Source organism: Pteronotus mesoamericanus, unplaced genomic scaffold, assembly GCF_021234165.1.
Source record: "Pteronotus mesoamericanus isolate MK-2021 breed Mesoamerican mustached bat unplaced genomic scaffold, CSHL_Meso_final scaffold_705, whole genome shotgun sequence".
Taxonomy (NCBI): domain Eukaryota; kingdom Metazoa; phylum Chordata; class Mammalia; order Chiroptera; family Mormoopidae; genus Pteronotus; species Pteronotus mesoamericanus.
The window spans coordinates 13037447-13053362 of NW_026555326.1; the positions used below are offsets into that span (position 1 = coordinate 13037447).

General features: G+C 49.8%; 1 protein-coding gene across 10 annotated transcripts in view; it reads left to right on the plus strand.

The window, feature by feature from the left end:
• The window catches only part of ARHGEF11 (Rho guanine nucleotide exchange factor 11), a 123037-nt gene that overhangs the window by 96331 nt on the left and 10790 nt on the right, over window positions 1–15916 (plus strand). For all 10 annotated transcript variants that reach the window (XM_054563093.1, XM_054563100.1, XM_054563095.1 and 7 more), the window contains 16 exons: window positions 3047–3173; window positions 6384–6563; window positions 6648–6695; window positions 6915–7102; window positions 7418–7564; window positions 7843–7922; window positions 8071–8196; window positions 9008–9125; window positions 10010–10188; window positions 10806–10881; window positions 11152–11319; window positions 12117–12207; window positions 12950–13075; window positions 13756–13817; window positions 14783–15001; window positions 15333–15695. In XM_054563093.1, coding sequence (XP_054419068.1) covers window positions 3047–3173; window positions 6384–6563; window positions 6648–6695; window positions 6915–7102; window positions 7418–7564; window positions 7843–7922; window positions 8071–8196; window positions 9008–9125; window positions 10010–10188; window positions 10806–10881; window positions 11152–11319; window positions 12117–12207; window positions 12950–13075; window positions 13756–13817; window positions 14783–15001; window positions 15333–15695 — 2298 coding nt within the window. The remainder of the gene's footprint in view (window positions 1–3046; window positions 3174–6383; window positions 6564–6647; window positions 6696–6914; window positions 7103–7417; window positions 7565–7842; window positions 7923–8070; window positions 8197–9007; window positions 9126–10009; window positions 10189–10805; window positions 10882–11151; window positions 11320–12116; window positions 12208–12949; window positions 13076–13755; window positions 13818–14782; window positions 15002–15332; window positions 15696–15916) is intronic.

Genomic DNA, 15916 nt, shown 5'->3' on the forward strand with positions numbered 1-15916 from the left:
TAAAGCTGCTCAGTGACACAAAATACTGCCTGGGGGCTCCTACCCCACTCTGCCCCTCGCAGGGTAAGAAGGGGCCTCGCCGCTCCTCCCCAGGTGGGGCTCCTCCCAGCCTTTCTCAGAGGCCATATTCTGGGCCCTCCTACAACTAATTGTTCCACAGTCTGAGGCCTTTCTCTTTCATTCTGTCACCTCTCCATGGATGAGGTGCCGAAAGTCCAGGATTTCATAGAAATGAGGGAAACCCTCCCGCATTGAAATGTCCTGCACAAGTTTCTCAGATTTTTGTTCTCAGTTGAAATAACAAAAAAAAAAAAACCTTATGTTTGAAGGGTGTGTTTTTTAAGTAAATAATGGTTCTATAGTAGTTCTCCTTTGGGTTAGTTTTAACTTATATCACCTGTTCTACTTAACCGCTTCAGTGTAGTACTTCCATCTCTCACTCTTAATTTTGCCACTACTGTGTAACTACAACAGTTAAAAAAGAATGACCCTAATATCTAACTTAATATGTAGAGTATCTAGTATCTATCTTCTAGAATCTATGCGTTAAAATATATATACATAAGCCCCGGCTGGTGAGGCTCAGTGGATTGAGCGCCGGCCTGTGAACCAAAGGGTTGCTGGTTTGATCCCCAGTCAGGGCACATGCCTGGGTTGCAGGCCAGGTCCCCAGTTGGGGGCCCATGAGAGGCAACCACATGTTGATGTTTCTCTTCCTCTCTTTCTCCCTCCCTTCCCCACTCTCTAAAAATAAATAAATAAAATCTTTTTTTAAAACTTAGATGCTTGTTAAATATATTTTTAATTCTTAGACAAATTGTTAAAAAAAAAAAAATATATATATATATATATATATATACACACACACACACACACACACACACATAATATACATTACCCGAAGAAGCTTAGCGCCTAGAATGGGACAAGTTCATTTCCCATCAGTGAGGTCCACATGCATATGATTAAGTGATTAGCATTTCTAGGTTCTACAATAAATCTATGGAGGAAGGTAACAGTGGGATGCAATCAGGAAATTATTCTGTTCCTAGAATTTATTTTATGTAAAAGTGGCATTTAAAAATAATGATCTATACATTTTTTAATTATTAAGTTCTTAGACTCATTATGCTCTCTTAAATAGCAAAAATAATTATTGAAAAAGCGGTTATAAAACAATAGGAAAAATAAAAGAATATGGCCTTAAAACCCAGGCCCTTAGTTTATAACACTGCTTTTTCCCACCGCCCCCTGCCCAGGGAGGCACGAGGCCAGCAGCGGGCTCCGAGAGCCCGAGCCACCATATGTCCCAGCTGCCCGCCTTGTGTCAGCCTTCGCGGGCACAGGAAAGCCCAGGGTAGAGTTGCTGGTCCCAAGAGCAGGATCAGAATGCTGTGTATCCCAAACTCTTTGAGTCATATCTTTTTATTATAATTTCTTGACTTGGTTTGTGTTTTCACATTCCCAGGATACCAGACAGATCTGTATTCATATCTGAAGACAACACACTCGCCAAAGCTAGAAAAACTCAATACTGAGCTTTGCCATTTAGGATCATCAACTATTGCCCTTGTTTATTGGTGAAAGTATCTGGCTGTTAGGAACAGAGTTTACTTTTATTTAGTTTTCTTACAAAGAATAGAGGAAGGAGAACAAAGACTACTAGTGAAACTTTGCTCTTTTTAAAAACGTGTTGCTTCCCACCAGCTTTTCCCCCGTACTCTGGGTTTTTTCAATTATAACGGATCTCATTGTCACAGGTGTTTCTTGTCACAGCTAGGATAGAACTATATCCCAAGGACAGTAGGGCACTTTCCAAGTGGCCCATAAGAGAAGGAACAGTGGACTCAGCCTGGTGGCTTTCTGTTAGAAGATATTCCCAGGCTCCATTATCGCCCAGCCAGGGCGGCTTGGGGCTGTGGCTGCACAGCTGGCTGACCCTGGCTCCTGCCATTGCCCCAAGGCCCAGATGCACATTCAGTCGGGGACAGGCAGATCTGGCCCTGAGCTTCAAAATGGGAGTGATGGTAATGCCCCCCTACTCGGCAGTTTTAGAAAAACATTACCCCAGCTTCCTGCTTGGAAATTTTCTCTTGAAACTGGAGTTTCAGTACACAGGGAGATTTGTAAGTTTGTATATATAGATACCAGAGACTGAAGCATGGGCGGGACATTGGCTAGTGTGGTTAGGGTCAGGGGTTTAGCCCTCCGGGGTATTTATGTTGCCTCCCCAGTCCCACTTACCCTTCCTGTTGGTCTCAGGCAGAGCAGCATTTCTAGCCCCACTCCTGTTCTTTTATCATTGAACTTGAAGGTGAGCTAGTAGACTTAGAACATGAGAGCCACTGAGTGTATCTTCTTCACGGTCTCTGCGTGGCATCATGTGTGCCTTCTTCCTCTCTTATATGCCCTGTCTGCTTCTTTGAACAAGAATAGCTGTCTTTTGTCTTAGCTTTGAAAAGGGGCTAGGATTTGAATGCCAGAGAATATCTCTTCTCTGTTTCTCCTCAACCTCCCTCACCGGTAATAAAGGGTTTGATTTTCTCCTGATGGAGACCAGGAGTAGGGGTATGGGGAGCAGAAAAAACAGAAACCATGAACTCTAAAAGTAATATAAATTTGAAAAATGCTTGATATAATTTGGCACCGTGGCCAGATCACATGTACAAATGTTTTTGGTCCTCTTAGATTTTTTTTTAACCTGTATGTGACTCTTGGGAAAAACCTAGTCACAATTTTCAAGCAGAAGAGTTATTGTAATAAAGAATGTGAGAGTCAAAAAAATAGCCATAGAATATGTACCTCTAAACTCTCTCATTTTGCAGATAAAAAAGAGCAGACCCAGAAAAGTAGAGGGACTGCCCGTGCCACACTGCCTGTCAGTAGAAGAGCCAGGACTAGACTGTGCCTCCCGATTCTGAGCCCCACACTGCTCTCATCCATACTTGCTCATTGCTCTGTCTTCTGGGTTAGAGGGGAGCAAGGACCCCGAGACATCATCCCTGAACAGAAAGCAGAGTGTCCTTCATTATCTTTCTGCTTCTAGTCAAACCAGGCAATGTGAGGAACATCATTCAGCACTTTGAGAACAACCAGCAGTATGATGCCCCAGAACCTGGGATGCAGCGACTCTCAACAGGAAGCTTTCCCGAGGACCTGCTGGAGAGCGACAGGTAACAGGGGCTAGATGGGGCTTGCCAGCTGCCCAAGAAGGGGCACATGGACAGAGTTTGGAGCTAGGGTTTAATTCCAGCTACTTTAGCCCCTCCACTGGACTGTGAGGCTCCTACTATGGAATTCTTTCTCCTTCCCGCAACCTTCCCATCTGGATGTCTTCAGAAGAAGACAGAATATGTGTTGACACTTAAACCAACAGAAGAGAGAGCAGGGCCCCATCTTTCCAGCCCAGGAACCACATGCCTTTAAAATTTCCTTTAGATTTGCCCTTGATTCTCAGCAGCTTTCATTCCCAAGAATGAGCTAGATTATATAGTATGAAGCAACTAATCAGGAAACCCTAAATGACAATCTAAAGGAGACTGTGGAGGGAAAAGAAGGGAAGTCCTGAGATATAATGAAGTCAGGCAAAAGACAGTCTTTGATGCCCATGAGGAAGAGAGCTGGAGATGAGGTTCTGCTTGGAGCTTTAAAGGCATATGCCAGCCTTGGCTGGTGTGGCTCAGTGGATTGAGTGCTGGCTTGTGGACTGAAAGGTTGCTGGTTCAATTCCTAGTCAGGGCATGGGCACAAGCCTGGATTGTGGACCAAGTCCCCAGCTGGGGGTATGAGAGAAGGGACAAATCACTGTTTCTCTTACCCAATGATGTTTCTGTCCCTCTCTCCCTCCTTCCCCCCCACCCCACCAAGAAATAAATAAAAGCTTAAAAAATGCAGACAGCTGTGAGCATCAGATGTCCTTATCCACAGAGAGATAAGAGATACAAAGTTCATCAGTTCAAAAGGAATTACTCTTTTCAATAATAAAGAGGAATTGCCTGGCTGATGTGACTCAGTGGATTGAGTGCCAGCCTGTGAACCAAAGTGTCACAGGTTTGATTCCCAGTCAGGGCACATGTCTCGGTTGCGGGCCAGGCCCCCAGTTGGGGGTGTATGAGAGGCAATCACACACTGATGTTTTTCTCCCTCTCTTTCTCCCTCCCCTCCGCTCTCTTTAAAAAAAAAAAATAATAATAATAATAATAATAAATAAATAATCAATCTTGGAAAAAGAAAGTTTATTTTTTTTTAAAAAAAAAGAAAGAGGAACTGGTGGTGTCTCTCATGGCCTCCATCTTTGGCCAGGTCCTAACTAGAACCCTTCTCCAGTATCGAACACACTCTTGGACTTTTTCTTGACTGTGGCATAACGACAGTCAAGTCATGTCTGAAACTCTACAGCCAACACTTAAGTGAAATTTGCCTATAGTTGGAAATATCCTTGCAAATTTCTTAAGTCACCCTTGAGGTATAGCAGTATAAAAATAATGCTTGGGTGCACTCAAGTCTGAGCCACTGGGCTGGACTAAATAAAGGCAGGCACAAAGGCAAGCCAGTGAGCAATAGCCTTTATAGCCAAACCACTTACCTATGAAATACCTAATTATCAAACCATATGTGAGACATTCCTGCTTGTATGCAAGGTTACTCCTTTCTGTTAGTTTAATACGTGTTAAACTAACACACATTTCTCATTTTGCCAAATGAGAAATAACAAAGGTTTAGGGAAGATATAAAAGTTAGATTTGTACTAAGATGATGTTGAGTTCTAATATTACTGAGTAAATTAAATATACAAATAATGTAATTGCTGGGGTAGGCATGGTCTTACAGATGTATCAAGTACATGATTTTAAGATCAACATTTTGAAAAAATATTTGAGGCCATTTGCAAAATCGTATTCTTGAAGTTGCTGGGTATATTTGCCCTAAGACATTCAGTAGGATCCTAAATTTACTCTTAGCAGAAGCCCTTGGACTTGGTTACTAAGTTCACTAGCAAGCAACTTTAGAAGACATAGTATCAGCACAGTGAGTCAGAGGCTGTCATAGATGCTTAGCAGATCTAAGAAGACCCTGATTCAAGAAGGCAGTACTCCAGGATTTTTTGGCCAGGGGTTATGTGCCTCACTTTTTGGTGGAACTGTTACTCACTTACGGGCACTTGAAGGAAAGTGCTTAGCTCTGCTGCCTCAGTGACTCCCCGGGATACAGTTTATCATGACAGAACAACATATGGCGGGGCACTGGTGAAAGTGATCTGAGTTAGTCTGGGTTGGCATTGTCCTAACAGACTTCGGGCGGCAAGTTCAGTAGTGGGTCAGCTGGTAGTGTGGTTTCTAACCCTATGTACAAGCCCTTGGGATGCTGGGGTGGGGGTTGCTCCATGTAGATCTTCCAACAGTATGGAGACGCTTGATGAATGGAGAAATGCCATTTATATATCCTCCTGTGCAGCAACTTGCTGTGCTCTTAAGAGCCCTCCAGACTCTACAGGCTTCCTGTGGTCCTAGAGACAGGGCAGAGTATGGATTAATAATAATGTCAACAAAGAAGCAGCCTGGCAGGGCAGGGCTGTGGGGGGAGACACTACCCTGAACAGCAAGGGGTCAGAGATGCCAGCCGTCTCAGGGTTGATGTGCTGCGGACTTGGAAGGGAACAACACCCACTTGTCAGCATCTCATCAAGCCCTAGACGTACTCAAGAGCCAAGCCTGGCAGACCAGGGACCAGGTTCCTGCTGGTCAGTAAACAGGCTCCTGTAAGTCCACTGCCAAGCTGATCTGCTCCCAAGAGAGGAAATGGAAGCTTAGGAAGGAGATTGTCAAGTTTAGAATGGAAGAAATCCACATTACGGCTGGAGGGGTAGAGATGTATCGGCAGATGAATTTTCTGACGGGCCATGTAGAGAATGCCAGAATGAGTGTGTTGAAGACAGTGCCTGTAAAAGGATCTTGTAAGAGGGAGGATTTGCCTTAATCAGAGGACAGAGATGGACTGGCCACAAGACAGCTGAGGGACTTTGGTGTCCATGGCCTAACTGGCGGGGCCTGGTTTCTTTGGCATTAGGACACACTGCGGGTCTGATTTTGTTAGTCCCAGATTGCACTTTTCCTGTTAGGGTCCCTTTCTGATAGGTCATGAACAAGATGAGAGGCTCTGTCCGTCCCAGGCTGGGGAGAAGGAGAACTTTGCAGAGCAGTAGAAGTAGGTTATCACTGGGAAGTCTTTCATCTAGGAATTCTTGGTGTTTTGGTGAATCTAGGTGTTTGGGCCCTTTGTGGGAAAGGAGTGGAGGATCCACACCATTGAGGTGCACTTGAGATGGGGTGGCAGATGAAGCTGGCCAGGACAGCGATCCTAAGGTCTCTTGCCCTCTCCCTCAGCTCGCGCTCAGAGATTCGGTTGGGCCGCTCTGAGAGCCTGAAGGGCCGGGAGGAGTTGAAGCGCTCTCGGAAGACAGAGAATGTGCCCCGCTCTCGCAGTGACGTTGACATGGACGCCGCTGCAGAGGCTGCCCGCCTCCACCAGTCAGCATCATCGTCTGCCTCCAGCCTCTCCACCAGGTGGGCAGGGCTCAGGTGACTCAGCCCACTGATACTGCATGGGCAAGGGCAGAGGGTTTCTGAGAGTTGATATTCTCTTCACAGGTCTCTTGAAAACCCAACCCCTCCCTTCACCCCCAAAATGGGCCGCAGGTGAGTGATGGGTGCAGTAGCATCTCTCTTTGGTGTCCAAGTCCCCGCCACGTTCAGCTGTTCCTCTCACCCCTGGGTGGCTGGTTAGGTGTGTATCTCCTCTTCATGGCCTGCTGCTTTCCAATGGGCAGGGGGTACCAGGCTGGGCAGGAGGAGGAGGGACAGACCTTATGTGTGAGTTTTTCCTCCACATAAAGCTAAGCTGACCATTTTCCCCAGGAGCATTGAGTCCCCCAGCCTGGGGTTCGGCACAGATGTCCTCCTCCCCCACCTCCTAGAGGATGATCTGGGCCAACTGTCCGACCTGGAGCCAGAGCCAGACACCCAAAACTGGCAGCATACAGTGGGCAAGGATGTGGTGGCTGGGCTGAACCAGAGGGAGATTGACCGGCAGGAGGTTATCAACGGTGAGAACGTACTCCACTTCACCCCGTTTCCACTCTGACTCATGTGAGAGTAGGTACAGAGCACCTAAGATACAAAGGGTGATAAGAAGTAGATAGGTTGGGGCTCTGGGAATGGGACCGGGTCCATGTTGTTGATCCTCTAAGGGACACCTCTACTCAAACCCTTGGGTCGGAGAACAGTTGATGTACAATTTGCAAACAGCATTCAGTTACCCCCAAAGTGAAGTGGTTTGTGGGGCTCACAGTAGTGACTCTCGATTCTTGCTGATGTGTTTTCTCCGTCTTCCTACTCCTCCTGTCACTACCCCAACTCAGAGTTGTTTGTGACAGAGGCTTCCCATCTACGCACGCTCCGGGTCCTGGACCTGATCTTCTACCAGCGAATGAAGAAGGAGAATCTGATGCCCCGGGAGGAGCTAGCCCGGCTCTTCCCCAACCTACCCGAACTCATAGAGATCCACAGTGAGGAGCCTTCCCTCCCGCCACCCTCCCCCTCCACATCCCTTTCTGGCTAGCCTTCAGGCTTCTGTTCCACTTTTGCCCACAAGCCAGGACCTTCCTGCGTAGATAACCTTCCTGTGTAAATATTGTTTGTGAGAGAGCTTGTTGTGCAACCTGAAACCAGCATTACAGTTTCACCCAAAGTAAACTGGTTTCCAGACCCTTCCCCACAGCACTGCTGTCAGAGATCCCCTGCAGCTCAACCCCAGGCCTTTCTATTTCTTCTCCCCTCGCCTCAGATTCCTGGTGTGAAGCCATGAAGAAGCTCCGGGAAGAGGGTCCCATCATCAAAGAAATCAGTGACCTCATGCTGGCTCGGGTATCATCAAACTTCTCCTGCTCAGAGGAGATGGGGAGGCGGGGCTCGTTAGCCAAGGCCTGAGGACACAGCAAAGGAGGAGTTGGGGAGGGACCAGTCTCAGGCAGGGATGTGATGATGCCTGGCCCATGTCCGTTCTGCCTCTCAGTTTGATGGCCCTGCCCGAGAAGAACTCCAGCAAGTGGCCGCCCAGTTCTGCTCATACCAGTCCATAGCCTTGGAGCTGATCAAGACCAAGCAGCGCAAGGAGAGCCGGTTCCAGCTCTTCATGCAGGTGCATCCTTGGCCATCCTTCCACATTCTTCCATCACCACTAAAAGTTGGCCAAGTCAGCCATATCTTAACAAAATTGGGGCAGGGACTGTAAACCAGGTTCACCAAGGGTCTCCTGAACTTCCCTCCTAGTCCCCAACTCCAAGCCCCCAAGCCCTTTCTCTCTAGCGGGGAGGATAACCTGGAACTCCCTGCACCCATCCACACCCTCTCTCATACCACCTCTCCAGAAACCCTGGCACATACCCCTCTCTCAAGACAGACATTACTGTTTGTGCAAAAGAATACTAGACCCTGGCTGGTGTGGCTCAGTGGATTGAATGCTGCCCTGCGAACCAAAGGGTTGCCAGTTCAGTTCCCAGTCAGAGCACATGCCTTGGTTGCAGACCAGGTCTCCAGTTGGGGGCGTGCAAAAGGCAACCACACATTGATGTTTCTCTCCCTTTCTCCCTTCCTTCCCCTCTCCCTAAAAATAAACAAATGAAATCTTTCAAAAAATAAAAAAAGTTCTTACTCATATTCAGAAAATCCCTTTCAAAAAAAATTGAGAAGCAGCAGGTCTGGCTCACATGTTTACCATCTATAAAGTGGCAACAATATCTGCTCTTTTTAACCATATCCCGTCCGTGGGCTGCTGTCTCCCTGCCCCAAACCACCTTTCCCTAAATATTCAAGGAAGAAGCTGCCATCACTGTTCTGAGTTACCCGCTGGTATTAGGGACTGTTTGGTGTTTCCACACCCACCTGGGTCCTGAACCCATTAGCCAGTTCCTAACCCCAGATTGACAGCTTCCTCTGTGCCTCTCGTCTAGGAGGCCGAGAGCCACCCTCAGTGCCGGCGGCTACAACTGCGGGACCTCATCATCTCTGAGATGCAGCGGCTGACCAAGTACCCACTGCTGCTGGAGAGCATCATCAAGTACACAGAGGGTAGGGCTGAGCAAGGGGCTGGTGTGGGAGGCAGCAGCCCTCATTTCAGACCCTAGTCGTAGCACTGACATACTTTGTGACCTTAGAAAGTCACTTATCCTTTCTGGTCTTCAGGATCTTCATTGTTCCCTTGTTACAGTCAGTCTCACAGAAGATAATGGTTGTAAATAGGCTTTGGAAAAAATGAGGTGCAAGCAGCAGCAGCAGGATGTGAGGGCTACCTCTAGCCCATGTGGGACCTTTGTACAGCTCAGGACAGCATCTGAGTGGACTCGGTGGACCCACAGAGGGCACCTTGGCTCCCCTAATAATCGTGGTCCCTCATCAAGTGCAATGGCTGGATTTTAGTCCCCATTCTCCATTTCCTCCCCACTGGAAGCCTCTGTGTGATGCACAGAAGACATAACCAAATGTGGTAACTAAAGGAGTAGGGACCATGCCAAATAAGGGAGTCTAACCCTAGGTTTTCACTGTCCCTGAGACCCTGAGCATCTTTCACCACTTGAATTTGGGGTGTTGGAGTCAGGATATGCAAGTGTGAGGAACCTCAGCTTAATTTAACAGGTGTTCCTAGAGACATAATCACTGCAGTCAGCCATAGTCTGTTCCTGTCATCCCACACCTGTAGAGCTGATTGTGGTGTAGGCAAGAATGCCCGAGAGCTATCAGTGTCTTCAAAGCATGGGTCTGAAATCCTATGATTCTCAGTAAAAGATAATGTGACACTTGTGGTCCTCAATTAGGCCAGGGTGGCGTATCCATACTCATGCCTGCTGGTTTGAAGTGGGCCAGTAACCATGGCTGTAAGTAGCTAGGTCATATTGGACTTGTACAGATTTCTTAAGCAGGAGCCCCTAACTACCCTCCTCTATGCTTATTGGCAGGTGGCACCTCTGAGCACGAGAAGCTCTGCCGGGCCCGGGATCAGTGCCGGGAAATCCTCAAGTATGTGAATGAAGCAGTGAAGCAGACAGAGAACCGGCACCGTCTAGAGGGCTACCAGAAACGCTTGGACACCACCTCCCTGGAGAGGGCCAGCAACCCCCTGGCAGCAGAGTTCAAGGTGAGAGGCAGGGGGGCAGCATGATCAGCCGTATCCCCCTGCGCGCACACATAACTTCTTGGGTGCCCTGAGGAGCAGAACTCTGGTCAGGGCCTGGAGAGTGGAAGGCAGGAGACATGGGCCCGTCTGGTAGGATAGCGTGGTGGGGCTCTGGAATACACGTGCCTCCTATTACCATTGTCCGTCCCTCCCTAGATAACCATGGGCAGACAGCCTCACCAATAAAGACTAGATGATAGACTCGGCTGGCAAGAGTGGGGGTGGGAGTTCAAACTTGAGGGAAGGGTAGAGATCCTTTGGGAGGGAATAAAACTGAAGGGGTGGGCAGGTAAAGCAGAGAATGATCTCCTTTGGAAGGTGGATGGTATGTGGTACGGTGTGGATGAGAGATCCAAGCCAGGGCCATCGCCATATTCCTCCAGTACAGCACAGGGCATGTGACTTCATAGTGGCCTTTTTACTTCTCTGTGTCCCTCACAAGAGGGTAAGAGCAAGGACTTTCTTGTCACCACTTACCTCTAGCACCTTAGCATGGTGTTTAGAACATAGTAGGTTCTCAAATACTTGTTGACAGATGGAATGAATGCATGAATGAACAAATGGTTTCTCCTTGACAGAGCCTGGATCTTACAACCAGAAAAATGATCCATGAGGGGCCCCTGACCTGGAGGATCAGCAAGGATAAGACCCTGGGTATGTGCTGGGGGTTGAGGTCCAGAGGGAAACTGCTGTGGGCTGGGCTCCCCCAGCACTTCCCTTCCTGGAACCTGGTGCTCTAAAGGGGTAGTAAGGGAGCTGGGAAGCAACTTAAAACATAATGGAGATCAGAGCTCATACGCCATAAGCACAACATGAGGGTACCAAAAAGCAAGGGACCAGGTGTCCCAGAGTCTATGGTGCCCCGCGTGTTGGTGCTGGAAGAGTGGCAACTAGAAATGCCTCACAAGCATCACATCCTCCCAGACCTCCATGTACTGCTGTTGGAGGACCTCCTCGTGCTACTGCAGAAACAAGATGAGAAGCTGCTGCTTAAGTGCCACAGTAAGACAGCCGTGGGCTCGTCAGACAGCAAGCAGACCTTCAGCCCCGTGCTCAAGCTCAATGCCGTTCTCATCCGCTCAGTGGCCACAGGTACCGTGAGGAGCTGGTTCCAGCTGGTCTGGGCGCTGGGGCTATGATCACTGTCAGTAACATCCAGTGAGCACCGGGTGATGCAGGGCCATTCTGGGGCTTACAGAAGTTACCAGTCCACCTGTGCTCCTTTCCTCCTTTCCTGACCCATCTAAGCAGGACGATGTGATCCATGATGGGGTCGGATGGTAGGTTGGATGGGGACCAAGATGAAGATAAACAGCCTGGTGCAGACAGGAGGGGATGAAAGCACCTGGATGAGCTAAGGGTGTGTGAACAGGATTGGGCAGAAAGGAGTGGGGCCTTCCTGCTGCAAGAGAGGCAGGCAGAAGGCTGAAGCCCCACAGTGCAGAGGACAGACGGACAGACATTTCAGCAAGACGTGGTGTGTGCGCAGGAAAAGGCTCTCAAGCAAGAGCCCCGGCACCCACCTTCTCTGCTCTCGCCTGCCTCATCAATATCGTGGAGGTGACACCTACCGTACCTCTTGAGGGATCAAAGGGATGGTGGACATGATCAGTATTATAAACCCTAAGCTCCACACACATGCCAGCCTTCGCTGTTAGGAAAGCCAGGAGGGTAATGGGTGGCTGTGAAAGACGCCATTAGGGGTTCCAGAATTGCCTCTGTCCTTGGAAGTAGGCCCCAAGTGGGGATGACCCAGGTCTGCCTTAGGCTGCATTCTCATCCATTTCGAGGGTCAGGGACCTGAGCCTGCACTGTTGCCCCGGCCCAGGCTGGAGTCAGGCCTCTGCCGCCTGCAATGCAGTGCCTTCTACCTTCATTTCCTCACACAGATAAACGGGCCTTCTTCATCATCTGCACCTCCGAGTTGGGCCCACCCCAGATCTATGAGCTGGTGGCATTGACATCATCAGACAAGAACACGTGAGAATTGATTCGAGGGTCCCCCTAGGGACCAGGGTGGTGTGTGTGAGGAGAGCAGACAGTGAAGCCAGGAGTGGGGCCCTGAGCAGCCAGATGACAGGGCGCTGAGCAGGGAAGTAGAAGATAAGACAGACTTTGAGAAGCGTGTAGGGTCACCATCCCTGCCCGTATAAGCAGTGGTAGGGAGAAGGACTTCCCTGCAATCTCCCAGCCATTTTACTCTTTCTCTGGCCCCATCCCCTTCTGCTTGGGTTCTCTTCCCTTTTCCCATCAGGTATTCTAAATTCACACATTCTTCTCAGATGTTGGCCTCCAGGACCCTCGTCCCCACCCCGGTCATCCGTGCACCCCATGTTCCCTGACAGTAGCCAGCTGCAGGTGGCATGGCTCAGTGGAAGGAGACGGGTTGAGTCAGGCAGTTTCTCAACTTGAGGGTCTTCATCTGTAAAATGTGCATATTGAGGGTTATCTTGAGAGAGAACAGGTACAGAATGCTCAGCACAGAGTATAACAGAGTGTTATCCTCTGTTAAACCACTGACAGCTGCAAGTGATAGAAGCACACAGGAGCAGCCAGCCAGGACTGTGAGGGGAAGTGGGGACCTGCTGGGCCAAGGGTCCCTGGGGTAGGGTGGGGAAAAAGGCTTCAAGGCTCTGGGCAGTAGGGTCAGTAGGGAAGATACTTACTGTGTGACTGGCTGTTGTTCTTACCATCAGTCCTCTCTGTTCCTGCCGGGCTACAGGTGGATGGAACTCTTAGAAGAGGCTGTCCGGAACGCCACGAGGCACCCTGGAGCTGCCCCAACACCTGTCCATCCCCCACCCGCAGGTCCCCAGGAGCCAACGCACCAAAGCCCCAGGTCCAGCAGGTGCTTAACCCTCCAGGCCTCCTTGCTTCCCCACTCCAAGCCCCTTTGTTTTTTGTTTTTTGGGGGTTTTTTAACGATTTTTTATTCATTTATTTTTAGAGAGTGGGGCAGGGAGGGAGAGAAGCATAGATGTGAGAGAGAAACATTGGTCGGTTGTCTCTTGTGTGCACCCCAACCAGGGACCGAACCCACAACCTATGCATGTGCTCTGACCGGGTATCAAACCAGCGACCTTTCACTTTGAGGGATAACGCCCAGTCAGCTGAGCCACACTGGTCAGGGCGCCCCTTGTGTCTTGCTGTTCCTAAGCCTTTGCCTCTGGTGGTGGACAGCCGCAGCAAACAGGTGTTGGCAGGCTGGTAGAGGGGCCTTCCCACACCTCTGCCGTGCTTCCCTGTCTGCTGTCCCAGTGGTCCTTACACGGCCGTGATGGAGACTGCGCCTACAGTGGAGTGGGGAGGTAGAATCGGGGACCAGGAGAGGCTTGGCCCACCCTCCTCTCCAGGCTGCCAGTCAGACAGCAGGTGCTAAAACCGAGCACATTCCTTCTTGGACCCTACACCTTCATTGCCCATTCTCACCCTGTAGGCCAGAGAGGAATGTCATGACCTCGCAACCTCCTGGCTGGCAGAGAGCCAGCATTCCCAGCAGGTGACCTCACCCACTGTTTCTTCCCTCAGGGTAGGACTGGATGACTCAGAAGTATTCCGAAGTGACCCAGAACCAGAGGAGCTCCCTGGAGGTAAGTCTCCTGAATGGTCTTCGTGGACCAAAATCCAAGTCCATTTTTTTGTAGGCACAGGTAGGGAGCGGTCAGGGGTGGAGTAGGGGTGATGGGAGGGATCTTTCAGGGCCAGAGGTGTAAGGTTTGATAAGAACAGAGAAAAAAATAGAAAGGAAGAGTCTGGAAAAGGAAGGAAAACAGACTAAAGCAAGTTTAGACTAGCCCACTTGAACAGAGGTTATGACCCTGGACCCCTGGGTGACAGGTATTTAGCAGTGGAGGAAGAGAGGGACATTTGGGAGTCCAGGACCCCCTGCTTCCTCCAGTCGGGTTACTAATGGAGAAGAAGACGCAGGCAGTAACTGTCTGTCAGGGAGTACACTGTGCAGGAATCACTAGGGCAAGGGAGTGGGCGCTCAAAGGGTTTAAGATTACCAGAATGGGATTGGCAGGAGCAAGAGCGCCCCAAATAATTCTCATTGATAGTTTGCATGTGGAAGAGCTTAGGGTCTTAGGTTTAGAGAGAAATCTCCCTGGGTAGGCCACCTGGATGGGCCCCGTTTCTATTCCTTCTGCTGACAGTGCTTTTCCTCCTAACTTCAGACCTCCTTCAGGTGCAACAACATGCCCTCTTTGACCTCTACATTTAGTGCTATTACCCGCACTCCTGATCCCCTGTACCTTGCTCTGTTTTTCTTCTTTCCTATAGCACTTCTCCCCTTCTAATTTATTTAGGTGATTTACTTATTTTATTATGTCTGCATCCCTGCACTTGAATTTAAGCTCCATAAAGGAGAGGTCTTTGTTTAATTTATTAATAAACAAGAGCCTGGGACAGTGCCTGGCCATAGTAAGTGCTCGATAAACATTGTGTGATGAATCAGCCAATGTTCCCAACCCCTTAAATCCAAAGCTGGCACAGGATCAACCCTCATGTGCCCTCCTCCTTTTCCTGCCTTACACTGCCCTCCCATCCGAAACAGGGACTGGGCCTCAGCAGAGGGTCAAAGGGAAGCACCCAGTCCTGCTCGAGGACCCCGAGCATGAGAGCAGCATAGAAGAAAAGGAGCTGGGTGCCCTGCCTCACCCTTCCACCTCCCTGGATGGAGAGAACAGAGGTAGCAGGACAAGGAACCCCATTGTCCTGCCCCTCCCAAGCCCTCTGTTCATGGAAGGACTTGCCGATGCAGCCCTACAAGATGGTGAGTGCCTCAGGGACCTTGCCATTGGTCCCTGGTCCCCCAATAGCATGACCAGTGTGAACCAGCAGATATTTGCAGCCCTCCTCCTGCCTGAAGATTCTCCCTGGTTGTACCTGAGGAGAGATGATGCAGAGACACAGCTGTCGCTCCCATGCCCCTCCCTCAGCCCCAGCTCGTTGGCCAGAGCCCTCCAGCTCCACTCAGTGACTGGGGAGGCAGGTTCCCAAAGCTGGGGGTTGGGAAGGGAGTAGCAGCCCTCCTGCCGCCTCTGCGCTCTCCTACCACTGGCTGGGTCCTACACCAGGGACGCCACCTCCTCGTTTCCTTCCAGTGGAGAACCTGCGGCACCTGATCCTGTGGGGCCTGCTGCCAGGTCACCCCAGGGAACCACAGGCTGCTGGAGAGCCCGAGGATGACCTGACACCCACACCTTCTGTCGTCAGCATCACCTCTCACCCCTGGGACCCAGGCTCCCCCGGACGAGCTCTCACTGTGGGTGAAGAGGAGAGCACCCAGCTCCCCGAGACAGAGGGGGGCCAGCCAGAACAGGAGGATGTGGCTCTCCGTTCTCTGGAACACCTGCCCCCAAGGACCAGAAATTCTGGGGTCTGGGAGTCTCCTGAACTGGACAGGAGCCCAAAGGAAGAGGCTTTGAGCCCAGAGGCAGGAGGAAGTTACAAAGTTGTGAGAAAAGGTAAAATAAACTGGGGAGACAAATGCCAGTTTTGGTAGGGTAGAGGGGAGTCTTCCCCACCTTATCCTGGAAATCACATGTGTAGGGGCTCACAATTGGGTTTTAGGAGAAGGAGACATGTTAATAGCATGCAAAGTCTTTGGGGTCAGACAGCCAAGGTTCAAAGCCCTAGTTCCATCACTTCATATCTGTGTAACTGTAAAGCAGACTGAACCATCTCT